At 37.9% G+C, this 16,168-nt stretch overlaps 1 protein-coding gene across 1 annotated transcript in view; it reads right to left on the bottom strand.

Annotated features, from left to right (window-relative positions):
• The window catches only part of C7 (complement C7), a 56,009-nt gene that overhangs the window by 22,916 nt on the left and 16,925 nt on the right, over positions 1–16,168 (bottom strand). Inside the window, exons 7-11 of the mRNA XM_070476625.1 lie at positions 9,249–9,419; positions 7,738–7,981; positions 5,295–5,405; positions 1,925–2,091; positions 497–725 (exon numbers count right to left, since the gene is read on the bottom strand). Coding sequence (XP_070332726.1) covers positions 497–725; positions 1,925–2,091; positions 5,295–5,405; positions 7,738–7,981; positions 9,249–9,419 — 922 coding nt within the window. The remainder of the gene's footprint in view (positions 1–496; positions 726–1,924; positions 2,092–5,294; positions 5,406–7,737; positions 7,982–9,248; positions 9,420–16,168) is intronic.

Below are 16,168 nucleotides of genomic sequence, written 5' to 3'. Positions count from 1 at the left end.
AAAACTTTACTGAGATGACCATGGAAGGATGGAACATGTTTCAGGCGATAAATCTATTCTAATAGAGAGTGAAGGATTGAAGGCAGGTCTATTAGTTCAAGGGCTTCCCTGGTGGCTCAGATGGTAAAGAATCTGCCTGCAATGCAGAAGACCTGGGTTCATTCCCTGGGTCAGAAAGATGCCCTGGAGAAGGGAATTGGCAACTCATTCCATTATTCTTGCCTGGAGAATCCCATGGACAGAGGAGCCTGGCAGGCTATGGTCCATGGGATCACAAAGAATTGGACACCGTGAAGCAACTAACAGTTTCTATTAGTTCAGATGGGGAAATCAGTGAGACAGCAAAGGGCCCTGACCCCATTAGCTATAATCTGGAGGTGGAATAGAGAGGGAGAGTCAGAGTCAAAACCTGATGAGACTTCCCCCATCCATCCATGAAGAAGCACAATCTCAGAGGCCAGAGGGAAAGTGGCCACCATAAATGCAGCACACTGACCTGCTTGATCCCCTAAGAGGACTCCTTGCTCACACGCCACACCAGACGTGTTTGGTTTGCAGTAACATTGACACCGGGTTCCCTGAACAGTGGCCATGCCACCGTTTTGACAAGGCCGGCAATGGCAGGGGTCAAATTCATCCAGATACTCCTCGAAGGCCCGTTTCAGGTACAGCTTTTTCACAGAGGCACAGGGTACTTCCTTGACCAGTTCATACAAAGGTGTTAGCTACACAGATAAAGACATCACATGGTCAGGAATCAGAGTTTTAGTAAGAATATTTTCCTTCCAGCATTTTGGCTCAGCCCTATGAAAACATAATCAAAAGCCACTCATCTTCATTCCAACTATTTCTTGTTCAAATAAAAAAAGAAAGCAACCCACTTTCTTCACAAGACAAACCTAGGGAAAACTAGAACCAGATAAGGAAGGAATCTTTTTTGCATTTGGTGTGAATGCATAAAATTTTTTAAAACTGATAGGACCTTCATTTTTTAGTTATTAAAAGATTATTTTGAAGACCACACATTTCCACCCTTGCAAGATTCAGGTTCTCTTCAAGGTGATGTGCCACATTTGTTGTAGACTATGCATTTAACAATTTAACCTGTATACATCTGCAGCTGTTTTTATTGGTGCCTGTCTTTTTTTTTTTAATGAATGTCACAGATCAAGTTTTTGTGTGTTGTATTCCTAACACCATTTTCCCCATAAGCCCTGTGGTGTTTGTTGCACAGTTTTGCCTAACTCTCTGATTTTTAGGAACACATATGTTGTGTTATACAAGAACTGACTGTACCAATAAAACATCCTAAAATTCTGCCAGTCAAACTGATTCTATCTTTTTAGAACTAACCTGCATGACTCCAGAAACTGCTAAGCCATGGGCACAGTAAGAAAGATGATCTGACAAACCTAATACTAGACAAACCTAAGTACCTTCCTATTGAAAGAATCTGTAACTCCTCTGAATCAGGGACCAGGAAAGCATAACCAAAATTAGGTCAAATGCTAGAAATGCAAATTTTAGCATTAATTTCTCTTGGGATTTACAAGACATTTAACCTTTACAACTGAAATATGGACATACAGGATAATGAACCTTCTGTTTCCAATTATGTATGCATTCATTTCACTATACAAACCATAATTGGGATACAGAAAACACTAATTACAACCTTCTCTGTTTAACCACCTTGATTTAATCTCACTCTCCCAGTGCAAATAAACATGTCTACTTTCTGGTGCTTTCTTCTTTTTTTTTTCTTTTTTCTTTTTTTAGTTTTTTATTGGAGTACAGATGATTAACAATGTTGTAACAGTTTCAGATGCACAGCAAAGGGACTCAGCCCTACATAAACATGTCTCCATTCTCCCTCAAACTCCCCTCCCATCCAGGCCGCCACATAGCACTGAACATCACACACCTTTTGTTTTATGACTTCAGGAAGATCAGGTACAGATCCTGCCCAGCGAGAATAGCGTTGTTTGTTTCCAGCAGGATTGTCCAGGTCCAGGTAACTAAGGCCAGCAATTAAGCCAGAACGTCCCCCTCTGACAAATGGGACCCCTCGCAACACATTGTCCCCGCTTTCTGCTCAAGGAAAAGTCAAATAAGTTCAGATGTGCAAATGAACTGAGAATGAGAAAACGAAATTGAAAGTCTGTCAAGTATTTTAACACAACCCTTTCAACTGTATGACATTCTGGGAAAGGAAAAACTATGGAGACAGTAAAAATACCTGTGATTGCCAAGCAGGAGGGATTTTTAAGATCCTTAAAGGATTTCTAGAGCAGTGAAATTGCTGTACATGAAACTACAATGGATTGTTATTGAATTGCTGAGTCGTGTCTGATTCTTTTTCGATCCCATGGACTGCAGCCCATCAGTCTCCTCGGTTCATGGGATTTCCCAGGCAAATATACTGAAGTGGGTTGCCGTTTCCTACTCCAGGGGATCTTCCCAATCCAGGGATGGAACCTATATCTCTTGCATTGGCATTCAGATTGTTTACCACGGAGTCACCAGGGAAACTCACTATGATGTTTACATGTCATTATGTATTTGCCCGAACCCACCGAGTATGCAGAACCCTCATGTAAACTATGGGCTCTGAGTGATTATTCTGTGCCGGTATGGGTTCATTGGCTGTAACAAATGGACCACTGTGGCCTGGATGTTCACAGTGGAGGAGGCTGTGCCCATGGTTGGGGATATAGGGATTCTCTGTACTTTTTGCTCAATCACTTAGTGAACCTAAAATTACTCTAAAAACGGTATCTATTAAGAGAGAAAAGAAAACAGACACAATCATTACCTAATAGTAGATGATTATTAAGAGATTATTATTCATATTCTTAATGTTCTTAGTGAATAAGAATATTTGTTATACAGGTGACTGTCTTGCTTCTTAAAAAATACATGTATATACTTAGGGATGAAACATCATGTTGTTTGAAACTTCCAAGTGGTTCAGCAAATATTCAAATATTTTAAATACATATTTTTGTATTGCTGACAGTCAACATTATAAATACTATACATAGATATATATATAAATATATCAAAACAATAATTATTACATATAAGGGATGGGTACATAGGTGTTTATTACTATGTTCTTTCAACATTTCTGTATGTTAGAAATTTTTCATAAGAAAATGTTGGGAGGGAAAGTTCACTGCATCTGGAATACTATAGTAAGCAAAATGCTTTTAATTAACAGGCTTACATTAACACATAAAAAGTGTTTTAAAAAACTCAAATACTAATCAAATCCCTTTTTTTTTCATATCTGTGCCTTATAATTTCAGAAATATTTTCATCTCCTTGTGTAGCTGATTTCTACACTGATCATGACTGGAAATTCCTAACTTGCTGATCAGAGGTTGATTTTCATTTCCTTTTTTTAATCAAATTTTACAATTTCATCCAATTTTACAAATTAAAAAATTACAGTTTTATAATCAGAAGTTCATATTTTTAATAAAAATACCTGAGTGAGTCCTCATCTTCCTTGTTAGTTACATTTTTAATATACAAATAGAACCACTTTTAAAGCAATGTATTGCTAAGTTCAGTCCCTGAACTACGAGAATCACCTGGAACGACTGCAGATTTCTCATATCAGATGGATATCTAGAAGGAAATAGCTGGGAGAAAAGCCATGGCCTGAGCAGCTGATCAGGCTAACCAGGTAATCCTCATGCACACCAGAGTGTGACAATTACCACCTTAACTGATAAGCTTGTTTACAAAATACAGAGTATAAGAAATCAGCTTTCATATTTATTTTTAAGCTTATAGCCTTTCTCTCTACACCTCAGTAAGCAAGCTCTCTGCTCAGCTGGCCCTCTTCCCCTAGACAATAGGCCCCGGAAAACAGCAAAAGGTCCAGACTACGAAGCCAGACATTGGAATCTCAAGCCTGACACCAACTGTAGTCTTAGATAACCTCTCTGTGGCTTGTGCCCTTGTCAGTAAAATGGAGATATGGAATAATATCCAACTCTTAGGTGGAAGTATATTGGTTAATTCTTATAAATCACTTAAAATGGTGCTGGGCACATCGTAAGTGCTGTTTGTTAAGTCTGAAAGAAATAATAACACAAAATAAAATTGATGAGCCACTTCTGATCACCAACCCAGCTGATAGCTGATATTAACATCTTTTCAAAGCTCCCACTTTCATTTCTATTTCCAGATCATTGTATTTCCACATGTTCAACTACTTGTCCTTCTCTTTTGTCCTGTCTGATCTAAAAAGACAGGCTCTTTCTCTAGCGTGTTCACTGCTGCCTCACCAGTGCCTAGAACAATTTCTGCAGACACTATAGTTTCCATAAATAGTTGATGAATACAGTAAGTAAATGAGGAATTAAAGCCTGGCTTAACAGTGTCTCCTTCCTCCTTGCATTTATCTGCTAAAGAATCCTCACTTCCTTGATGAGGACCTTAGCACCTGCATCAGTCTTCCCCTTCATCCCAAGAGAACTTGAGCCCCAATATCACTCCATGGCCTTACACATTTCATGGCACAGTCTCATTTCTATCCCTACCACACTAGAAATCTCTTCATGTTAGGCAATTAAGTCTTAATTGCCAAATCCAATGAAGAATTTTCAGACTTTCTCTTACTTAACTTCACTCTAGCACTTCTCACTATCAGCTTCTTCTCTACCTTCCATTTTACTCATCTCTTCTGGTTTTTATCCTATCAGATTATCCCCTTTCAATCCCTCTTGTTTCACTACAACTTTATATTTGTCATCTTTCATTTATTCGCTCCCTGTATTGAATCCTTTAATGGCATCCCTCGCCATCAGGATGAAACCCAAACTCCCTGACACAGTGTCTAGACAGTCTAGACAGTCTTACCCTTCCAGTTCCTTCTTCAATCACTCAAAGACTAACACACCACCTCCCCTACTCTGCCACCACCATCACCAAATCTTTGGTGATGCTGCACTGAACATCCATGTTACAGAGAGGCACTGAAGCGTCCCCTCTTGGTGTCATTTTTCTAGACTGGTTTGCCAACCATCCTCACAGGAGACAGGGGTGGTGTACACAGAGGACATAGTTACAGTACACAGGACATACTCAGCAAACCTTCTGTTCTGCATGATGGATCACTGCCATGACATCCGGCAGAAAGATCACAGGTACAATAGCCAAGTGTTTGAAAAACGCAAAATAGAATGCCTGCTGAAATGTCAAAGTCCCTTGGAGACCAGCAATTAACCACAAGGGGATAGAGGTAAACTTGTAATGAAAATTACCCGCTTCTCATTTACCTGAAACCGATTTTAAGGCATCATCCATCGTTGTGCATTTTTGTTTTGATAATGTAAACAAAAACTGGAAATGTGAGGAAGCACATTTCCTCTTATCCTCTGAATGGAAATCTGGGGGGAAAAATTTTAAACATGCTTAGTTTCCACATTTGTTGAAAATCTCCTTTGAGATGCCAGGTGTGAGAGTGGGAGAAGAGGTTGTTTCCTACCACTGTGGCCATATAATCAAAAATGATATGATGTGTGTATTTTCAAGTGCTCTAGGAGGATCAAGGGTCAGAAAAAGCAATATTTGATCTTTGTTATAAACAAAATAAGATACATGCATATATTTAGGGATAAGGCATCAACTGTCTGTCTCACTTTCAAATGATTCAGCCAATATTGACTTCTAATGTCTTTGACCAGAGGGTGGGGTTACATGGATGATTTCTATTTGAAATAGTGGAGGGAACTAAAATTGAACACCTCGGAGTTTAATATCTTTCACCCAACCACAGTCAGCTTCTCAGGCACAAGGCAAATAGGTAAAAATCAATATGCAATGACCTCCAGCCCACCTACTGGAGATGCCAAAAACTGGGTGTGATTCTACAGTAATTAATTCCTAAAACCCTAGTTCTAGTGCCTCAGTCTCTCCATCTTTAACATCTCTGGTTTCTACATTTTCTTCCAATGACATCTTAGATGGTTATAATTTCTATTCATTATCAATTGGAATTTTGCTGATGTAATTTTTAAAAAGAGGATAGAAAATAATAAAGAATAGAAATACATTTTTAATATAATTTTACTAACAATATTATAATAAACACTATTTCTTAAAGAACACTTGTGTGTATCATATCCCAGGAGTCTTGATTAATTTCAATTAAAACTTTTGGGAGGAACAGAAACTGCTCAGGTAAAATTTTTACTCAAAATTTTTACCAACTCAGAAGGCTTTTTTTTAAATCCTCTTCATTTCTTTTAAGTGTTAAAGAAAAAAAAATGATCATGAAGCCGAGTTTAGATCAAGCCATTTTCTGGATTAATTCCCCAAAGAAATATTGCCTCTATTGTTGCTACAAAAACCTGTACTTGTGCATTCGTTTCCAACCTGTTGAGGTTGGAGAAGTTCACATATGTTGAATCACAATTGGTAAAAAATAAAAAAATAAAAATTAAGCCCTGGGGGGAAAATAGTCAATGGAAACAGAAAATATTGTGGTTTACCCACAAGACAAGGCTATGTTCCTCCTCTGAATCTCATCTGAAAAGTCTTACTCTCCTCCAAAGTGGTAAGAAAGTCTTGACTGAAGAATAAGGTACTGAAGAGGTGAATTTGGATAGAGAAGCAAGTGTGGCCATGAGCTTCAGGACAAAACTGGGAAGAAGTTTGGACTTGGCCCATAAATAAGTGAAACTGCTCAGTCGTGTCCGACTCTTTGGGACCCCATGGACTGTAGCCTACCAGGCTTCTCCATCCATGGGATTTTTCAGGCAAGAGTACTGGAGTGGGTTGCCATTTCCTTCTCCAGGGGATCTTCCCGACTCAGGGATCGAACCCAGGTCTCCCGCATTGTAGGCAGACGCTTTACCCTCTGAGCCACCAGCCAGGGCCAAAAGGTCTTTGGAGAGGAGGAACAAATCTTAAGACTCACATGCTCCTCCAACATTGCAGTAGCTGGTGAGGAATATCCTCTCACTGTGGAATCAACCAAGCATGAACTCAGTAGTGTGCCCAGTTTCTAACAAGAATCAGGCAATTCCAGCAGCAACATAACATAAGGATAAAGCTAAGCTGATGCTGGAGCCAGTTAGACCTCCTTACAATCTATATGCCCTGAGATGAGTCTCTTCACAGCACTGAGTCTCCATTTCTCAGCCTGTGGTGCAGGAGCCATAGTGGACATCTCACTGGGTAGCAGTGAGGACCATTGCTGACATAGACAACTCACCTGTTGAGAAGGAATCAATAAATTTAGGCTATTGTTACAAGTCTTAGGTAGTAAACAAACTTGTGATATTCAGAGCAGATTTGTTTTTAAAGGCATGTGAGTGGTAAAGAACAGAGGCAAATAAAAAAATTTCATTGAAACATTTTGATTTCTGCAATATTAGTAAAATCCTCATCAGTTTTCCTCAAGGAATATTAATTAATCTGAGAAATGGGGAGATCAAAAAGTATTATAAAAAGCCAATCAACATCCTCTAGAGATAACAACAATGGTAACGACTTAACTCTCATTTCAGGATACTATCCAAAAGAGTAGGCAAGCTTTTTCTTAAGGCCTGGAAGGTTTTGTGTAGAGTATAATGGATTAATACAATTTTGGATTCCTTTGCAATTTAACCACTATTTTGTCATATTTTAAAGCTCTAAAGTTTAAGTTAACTATAGGTTATTCCCCCATTAAAATCCTTGCAATGCTTATATATAGCAATGTTTTTAATACTCTACCAAATTTTTTGACTTTTTCTGAGTCCATATAAAAGATAACTTTGTATTCTCCTCCTAAGGACCCAGACTGAAGATAATGTGTCCCATACTGGTCAATCAATCTTCGGTAGGCGCTGTAGTCATACAGAGAGGGAAGGTAAGAGAGTTCCTTCCAGAATGACTCAGCCAGTTGTAAAAATTCCGGATTGTTATTGATAAACTGAGCCACTTCAACAGTGTTCCGAAGAACCAACAATTGATAACTCTATAGGAAGAAGAAAGAGTAAAAGGCGTTTTAGGTTGAAGATTAAAAGGCAACGGAAATATTTTCTGGCCCAATGTCTCCATCAACAGTCACCTACATTAATGCAGACTTTATGAATTTTTGTTTTTGAAGCATAGCGAGGTCTCTTCTGAACACATCCACTTGAAGCAATCTAAGGAATTTTTGGAATCTCGAACAGGAATAACATCTGAGTGATGACTTCATAACTTGTTTTATAGCTAACTTTTAAAACCCCAAGACAAAATTGTTATGCCCTCCTCAACTAGCAAAAAGGAATCTGCATCATTAACTACTAAATAATCTCACAATTAGGGATATAATGTCCTTAGAGTCCACATCTTGACAATGACTTTATCAGTAGGGTGATCATCTAATTTACCTTTCATAGTGGGGTATTTACAGGGTAAGCCACTTTATAATGAGATCTTTTAAACCCTTCCTAAGCATCTTTTCATGATATCCAAGACAGAGTTAACTTACACCAAATTCTCACTTATATGAATAATATAATATGAATATGATAAATGTTTTTACACTCATATTTCCACTTAGTCATAAAACAAACAATATTTATATTCCTTTATACATTGCTTATGTGATTTATTTATCAAGTTACTGACTTTAAAAATGAGATGAATTGTGCATATTATGAATGATAATCAGCCTGAAAAATCCTTCAGCACTAAGTATGTATCAATAAGTACAATTCATCTCAACTGTTCAGATTGCCCGTGACGAAAGTCTTAGTATCTCAAAACAATAGAATATCTAAAGTTAAGTCTTTTAACTCCTCAGATGAAAATGTTGGTCTCTCCAAAGTAATAAGGTATATTAACATCTTTTATTGTAATACACCTCTTTGAAAAACTCTAGTATTAGTGTTTCAGAGCACATCTTCATTGAATTTTTGAAATTGCATATAACAACTATAGCACCATCAGTAATCATGAATTAGAAATTTAGGCTAGTTTTAACTAGAAGATTTTAAAGTTATAAGTTTTTTTAGATTTTTAAATAAGAACAAGTAATGAGAAAATAAAAAGTGTAAATAAATACAATATGAAAGAGAATTAACAAGACAAAAGCTATATCTTTTAAAGAAGTATATAGGATTATCTCTTTGAAGAAGACACTATGCCCTAATTAAAAAATGATAGCTGATTTTTTTGGTAAATACATTTTTGTTAATGTTGGAAATACTTAAACCAGCAAAATATGGAAAAGTTAATGAATATTTCACACTAACCTTTTTCTTGATGAGTGTATTCACATTTGAAGAGTAACTGTATGAAGAAGATGAAGAACCAAAAAAGAGAAAACGTCCTTTACTAGATGATGAATGTTCTGTTGATGTTTCTTTTACATAAGCCCAGGTACTATTGTAAAATTCATTATTAAAATCATTATTTATTTTCACCTATAAAGAAAATGAAAATTTTTGCTATGAGCAAATTAAGGTCTTAGATGTAACCAAGAGTAATTTGTCATGGCTTCCCTGGTGGTGCAGAGGGTAAAGAATTTTCCTGCAATGCAGGAGAACTGGGTTTGATCCCTGGATTGGGAAGATCCCCTGGAGAAGGAAATGACAATCCACTCTAGTACTCTTGCCTAGGAAATTTCAAGGACACAGGAGCCTGGCAGGCTACAATTCTTGGGGTTGTATAAGTCAGACATGACTTAGTGACTAAACTACAACCACCACACCTTAAATATGTACCATAAAGAAAATGAAAAATTTTGCTATGATCAAATTAAGGCCTTAGATGGAACCAAGAATCTTTCATCATGGATCCCTTAACATGGATACTTTCTTCACATGATCTCCAAAAGACAAAGCTCCTCATTAATGTAAAACAACAGTGATTCTAAGACCAGGCCTATACAACTGTAAAAAATTAGAGTTCATTATAACAATTACTTACTCCATTATTACAACAATTAGTGCATTATTAGAATTACTCTTGTCAAGCAGGAGACATAGTATTAATAACAGCAATCCCATGTGATTCACAAAATATGTTTGTGTACAAACATCTTGCATTTCCCTTTAATGCCAGCATTTAGCCCAGAAGTGAGCAAATTACCAGAATTACACTAACAGAGACCTACGAAGCAGCTGGCTCTTGACTTTTCATTCAATAGAGGGACACAGAGATGCAAAGAGGTGATATGAACTAGTTAGATCTTTGGGACTTGGTTTTTGAAATGTTCTACTTCTGTTAGACTTAAATTAATGCTAAGATTGGAATTGCTTTTCCTTTGCTAGATGGTAGAAGAAAAAGCCATCCCAGAAGAAGTTTAAAACCGACAACAGGATAGTCACGTGTGTCTGAGAAGTGACAGCTCCAGCGTTCATGGAGAAGACTATCATTTCTTTATCCTTTATTTTGTCCTAGATCAAGTGTCAAAATGAGGGCCGTCAAGTAATATAGATGTTGGAAGCATCCAGTGGAAGGTAGGGTAATGAAGAAGTGAGCATACATCCCATCTAAGAGGGTCTAAACATTCAAACCGATCAGACAGTCTTGTATGTTACTGCAAGTTCTAGTATTGACAGATACCTGATGTCTCAGGAAAATATATATATATATATTATATATATATATATATATATATATATAAATCTTCATAAAAAAACTAATTTTTTAAATCATAGGCAACTTGCTAAAAATGTGAGTCACCAGGAGAATAAAACAAAACAAGCAATATGACTCTCAGTCTGTTCTGTATGAATATTCAAATCAGTAACTCTCCTTTCACAAGTATTTGTCTTTTATTATATGTTTATATACATCTGTATTTAAAATCAAGGTATAAAAATTGCAGAGAAAACTTAAATGATGAATATGATACATTTTTTGGAGAAGGAAACGGCAACCCACTCCAGTATTCTTGCCTGGAAATTCCCATGGATGGAGGAGCCTGGCAGGCTATAGTCCATGGCGTCGCAGAGTCAGACACAAATGAGCTACTTCACTTTCACTTTTCATGACACATTTTTAAAACAAAGCTAAAAATAAAATACAATATTATGCAGCCATCGTAAATGATGCTTGTGAAGACAAACTATTCATGTTAAATGAAAAAGCCAGTATAAATGTGATATTTAGAAATCCAATTAACTACAAATATGTAAGTATATGCTCAGTCAAAAAAAAAAAAAAAAAAAGACTAGAAAGAAATTCAGCAGAAGAATGCCAGGAAATATTATAATACTTTTGTCACTACCCATGTTAAAAATTAGGCATGCCTTCTAAAAACATGCCAGAAGAGAAGAAAAAATGGATTTAGCTATACCTTTTATTTCAGCAGTATTTTCAATATATTATGCAATTGACTTGCTTAAAATTCAAGTGCAAAAATTCAGCTCAAGTCAAAATGAAGAATACACTATTATTCTTGATTACAAAGAGGATATTATCATTTTTATTATTGACTATAAAGAGGACATTATTTTTTTTTGGCTGCACCATTGGCATATGAGATCTTAGTTCCCCAGCCAGGGATGGAACCTGAGCCCCTTGCAGTGGAAGCACTCAGAGTCTTAACAACTGGACCACCAGGCAAGTCTCAAAAAGGACATTATTAAAAATGTATTAGAGATTTCTAGAGTCATTAGATAGTGTCTCAGTCATATTTGGTCTTGGATAGACACAGAAGTTCGTTTTTCCTTTCTTAAAAAAGAAAAGTTATCTAACTTCCTGTCAAAGCAAAAAAAAAAAAAGTCTATTTTTTCTTATCTTCAAATGCACAATTCAAATACTTGATTCATGATCTATGCATATAAGCTTCTTCAGAACATGAATTCAGCATCTCCTCACTCCTGTGAACTCTCCATATAGCCATAGGAATCTTTTCTCAAGGTAGTGTGATCTTAAATTTGCTTCAATTAACACCCTCTTCATTTTGGCTAAGATCCTGAATTCTCCCAGACTCAGTCTTCCTCTGAAATCACAATTCAAACATCCTACACTCTGACTTTTTTACTCTTTCGACTCTCATTCTACTATTGCCATAGCTGATTATTCAACTTCATAGAAAGAAGCTCTGCAAGTTACTTCCCCTTGTCTTTCCCTATCAGCACCCTCACTTTTCACTTCCTTCCTGTTGTAGGTAAGCTTCATGGTTCATGACTTCAACCACTCTCATGCCAATGAACCTAATTCTTGCCAGTGAGCCTTGTCTAGGTATGTCCTGCCACAGTATTTGCCAGGCAAAAACCCAACCCTAGTTCAATCCTCACAGCCAAGCAGCTTAGCACTACTACAGAAAAATCACACAACTATCAACTGGTGTTTTGATAAGTTCATTCATGATTTCTAATTTCAGTGGAACCCTCAATACATGCCAGCAATCCTAAATCTCTAGCCAATTCTTTCTCCCATTCCCTACAATATTGGTTTCAAAAGTTTTGCACCCATCTCAATCCCTCACTCTTACAGCCATTTCTTTCACTCTTAGAAGATAACCTGAACCTCTTTCTTTACAAATATTTCCTCTGTCAGACAAGAGACTTCTCGTACTTCTGGCTAGCAAATCTACAAACTTATGAACACCTTCACTTCCTTTCTGCACATGTGTTCCTCCTCCTATCTAAGGCTAATTTCTCTGACTTCTTTCTATACTGCATTTCTTCCCACCTTTCCAAAGGACCGATTAAATCGATTACTCCCTGTCTTACAGCTTCAAGTTTTCTTTCTCTACTGGCTCATTTCTATTAACACTTACACATATTCTGGGGCTTCCCAGGTGGTGCTAGTGGTAAAGAATTTGCCTGCCAGTACAGGAGACATAAGAGACACGGGTTTGATCCCTGGGTTGGGAAGGAAGATCCCTTGGAAGAAGGCATGGCAACCCACTGCAGTATTCTTGCCTGGAGAATCCCATGGACAGAGGAACCTAGCGGACTACAGTCCATGGGGTCGCAAAGAATTGGACACGACTGAAGTGACTTAGCACACACACACACACACACACACACACACACACACACTCTAATCCTACCAAAGTAGAAGGTACTACAAGGACTCCAAAATCACACTTCTGGCCTTCACACTCTATAGTTGTCATCTGTAAAAATAGTAGATGGTACTACCTGACTACTTAGGTTATTATAAAGAAAGAATAAGGTGCATTTAAAGCACTTGAAACAGTGCTTAGTATACAAAGGGCTCTTAATATATGTGAGCTATTTTTATCATTATTCAAATTATTTTTTTGTTAACAAAGTAGATTTAGAAATCTCAGATAACAAGACTCATACCTTCAGAGGATGCAGAGGATCAGATAACTAAGCATTAGTTAAAATTGCCTTTAGAAGGTGTTTTTGCTATTAATTTGACAGACATATCTGATCTCTAAATAACAAAGTGAAGTAAATCAAAGACAAATATCACATACCACTTATGTGTGGAATCTAAAAAAATGACACAAATGAACTTGTTTACAAGACAGAAATAGACTCACAGACATAGAAAACAAACTTATGGCTACCAAAGGTAAGGAGAGGGATGATAAATGAATTGGGGATTAGCAGATATCAGCTACTAGATGTTAAAATAGATAAACATCAAAGTCCAACTGTATAGCACAGAGAACTCTACTCAATATTTTGTAGTAAACTATAATGGAAAAGAATCTGAAAAGAATGTATATCCATATATATTTAAAGACTCACTTTGCTATACACCAAAAATTAACACAATATTGCAAATCAGTTATATGTCAATAAAATTTTTAATATTACGAAGTACATCCAAGACCAAAACAGGAGGATCCAGAAAGTTATTTTCTCCACCCTGATCTTTGCTTACTCCCATCTGCAACTCATTACATGCTGAGAATACACAAGACTGTCTTTCAGCATGTCCCAAGCTGAACTAAGCAGGGTGGCACCTTCCCAAAGTGGCCATGGAGCAGGAATGTGCTTGAGTTTCAAAGGCTCCCTTGCAGTGTGAAAAACATGAGCAAACAGAGAACATGCATAGCTTCAAAGTAAGTGGCCTACTCGGTAAGGAACGGGGTTTGTCCTGTATAAACTCTCAAGCTGATTTCCAAAACAGAGATTAGAAGAGAGATTGACTGATTCTGTTTTCTGTTTATTTACTAATGTTTATATTCCAACAAGCCAAAAGTCATGTTCTACCTGGAGAGGGCTGAATCCACAGTGGCCCCCAGTCTGTCTGAACTGAAGAGAACGTAGACCACCTCCATATTGGCACCTGGGTTTCGCACTTGCTTGACTGACTCACTGCCTGCTACTTCCACCTCACTTCCCTCTGGCTGGATTCTCAAAACATCTCTACTCTACACTCAATAACAGGCTATAATTTCCCTCTACCTCTGACAAACATTCCTTCAAATTCAGCGACTGAAAAGGCATTTCAGATGTCAATCCAAAAACCAAGCCATGCTGTGAAAAACGAATGGCAGGATTATGCTGCTATTAAATTATTTTTCTTCTTCAGAAGTGGCAGGCTTCCAACATGTCTTCCTTCCAACCACGTCAAAAGTCCTCTCCCTTATTATTTCTTCTGTTCTGTATGTGTATGTATACACATACACACACACAAACACACACACACACACACACACACACACACTCTTCTCCCCCTCATGATAATGAAAGAATTATCAACACATTACCCTAGGAATAAGAGGAGAAAAATCTCTCTGCATATACCTACCTCACATTCTCCCTTGAGGCCAAAGGATAAATTACATGTTTTTTACCATGTTAGAATCTAGAGTTGAAAAAGCATTTAATACAATACATTGGAAGAATAAAATGGGCTTCCCTGGTAGATCAGCTGATAAAGAATATACAGGCAATGCAGGAGACTCCAGCTTGATTCCTGGGTCGGGAAGATCCTCTGGAGAATGGATAGGCTACCCACTCCAGTATTCTTGGGCTTCCTTGGTGGCTCAGATGGTAACGAATCTGCAGTGTGGGAGACCTGGGTTCGATCCCTGGGTTAGAAAGATCCCCTGGAGGAGGGCATGGCACCCCACTCCAGTATTCTTGCTTGGAGAATCCCCATGGACAGAGGAGCCTCCTGGGCTACAGTCCATGAGGTCACAGAAAACAGCTAAGCACAGCACAGGGACAGTAAAATATACTGGAAAAGTGAAGGGCTGTGAAGTCTGACATACTGGAGTGTGTGCTAAATCATTTCAGCCATGTCCAACTCTGTGCGACCCTCTGGACTGTGGCCCGACAGTCTCCTCTGTCCAAGGAATTCTCCAGGCAGGAACACTGGAGTGGGTTGCCATGCCCTCCTCCAGGGGATCTTCCCAACCCAGGGATCAAACCCATGTCTCTTAGATCTCCTGCATTAGCAGGCAAATTCTTTACCACTAGCACCACCTGGGACATGCTGGAACCAAGTCCTAAGCCCTGCTACTTATTAATTTAGTGACTTAGAGCAAGTCAGTTGAAGTCCTCTGAGCCTTGATTTCTACTTATATAAAACAGTAAAATATTACTTCCCTTCCATAGATATTGTGAAGATATTGTGATTAAAATTATACAAATTTCTTAAAATAGTGCAGATGCCACCAGAGATATTCATAACTTGGTAGCTATGATCATTTTTCAGATCTGTTCCACTTTCCATTTTCATGATTCAATAATTTTTAAATGTAACTTAATTCCATTAAAGTTGGAGGTTGGTGGATTTGCTCCTTATAATCAGAACTGCTTTCTGAAGATGGTTAATTTTGGTAAAGTAAAGACCCTTCCCTCTGAATATTCTAATAGTTTTGCTTTACAAATTTGGGAGTAATCAGTAAAGAGGGTTGAACTGGAAAATTTTGAGTTCTTGAAAGATGAAAGGAAAGGCATGAGAGAGGAAACCTTGGAAAAGAAGAGCAAGAAACAGGCTAAAACAGGATGAGACCAGAAACTTCTTTTTGCTGGGGTGTGGCTGCTGCTGCTAAGTCACTTCAGTCACGTCCAACTCTGTGCAACCCCTAGACGGCAGCCCATCAGGCTCCGCCGTCCCTGGGATTCTCCAGGCAAGAACACTGGAGTGGGTTGCCATTTCCTTCTCCAGTGCATGAAAGTGAAAGTGAACTTGCTCAGTCGTGTCCGATTCTTTGCAACCCCATGGACTGCAGCCTACCAGGCTCCTCGGTCCATGGGATTTGCCAGGCAAGAGTACTGGA

Source organism: Odocoileus virginianus, chromosome 14 (genome assembly GCF_023699985.2).
Source record: "Odocoileus virginianus isolate 20LAN1187 ecotype Illinois chromosome 14, Ovbor_1.2, whole genome shotgun sequence".
In the NCBI taxonomy this organism is placed as follows: Eukaryota; Metazoa; Chordata; class Mammalia; order Artiodactyla; family Cervidae; genus Odocoileus; species Odocoileus virginianus.
Note: the sequence above shows the minus strand (reverse complement) of the source record. Positions and strands in the feature narration are given on the sequence as shown.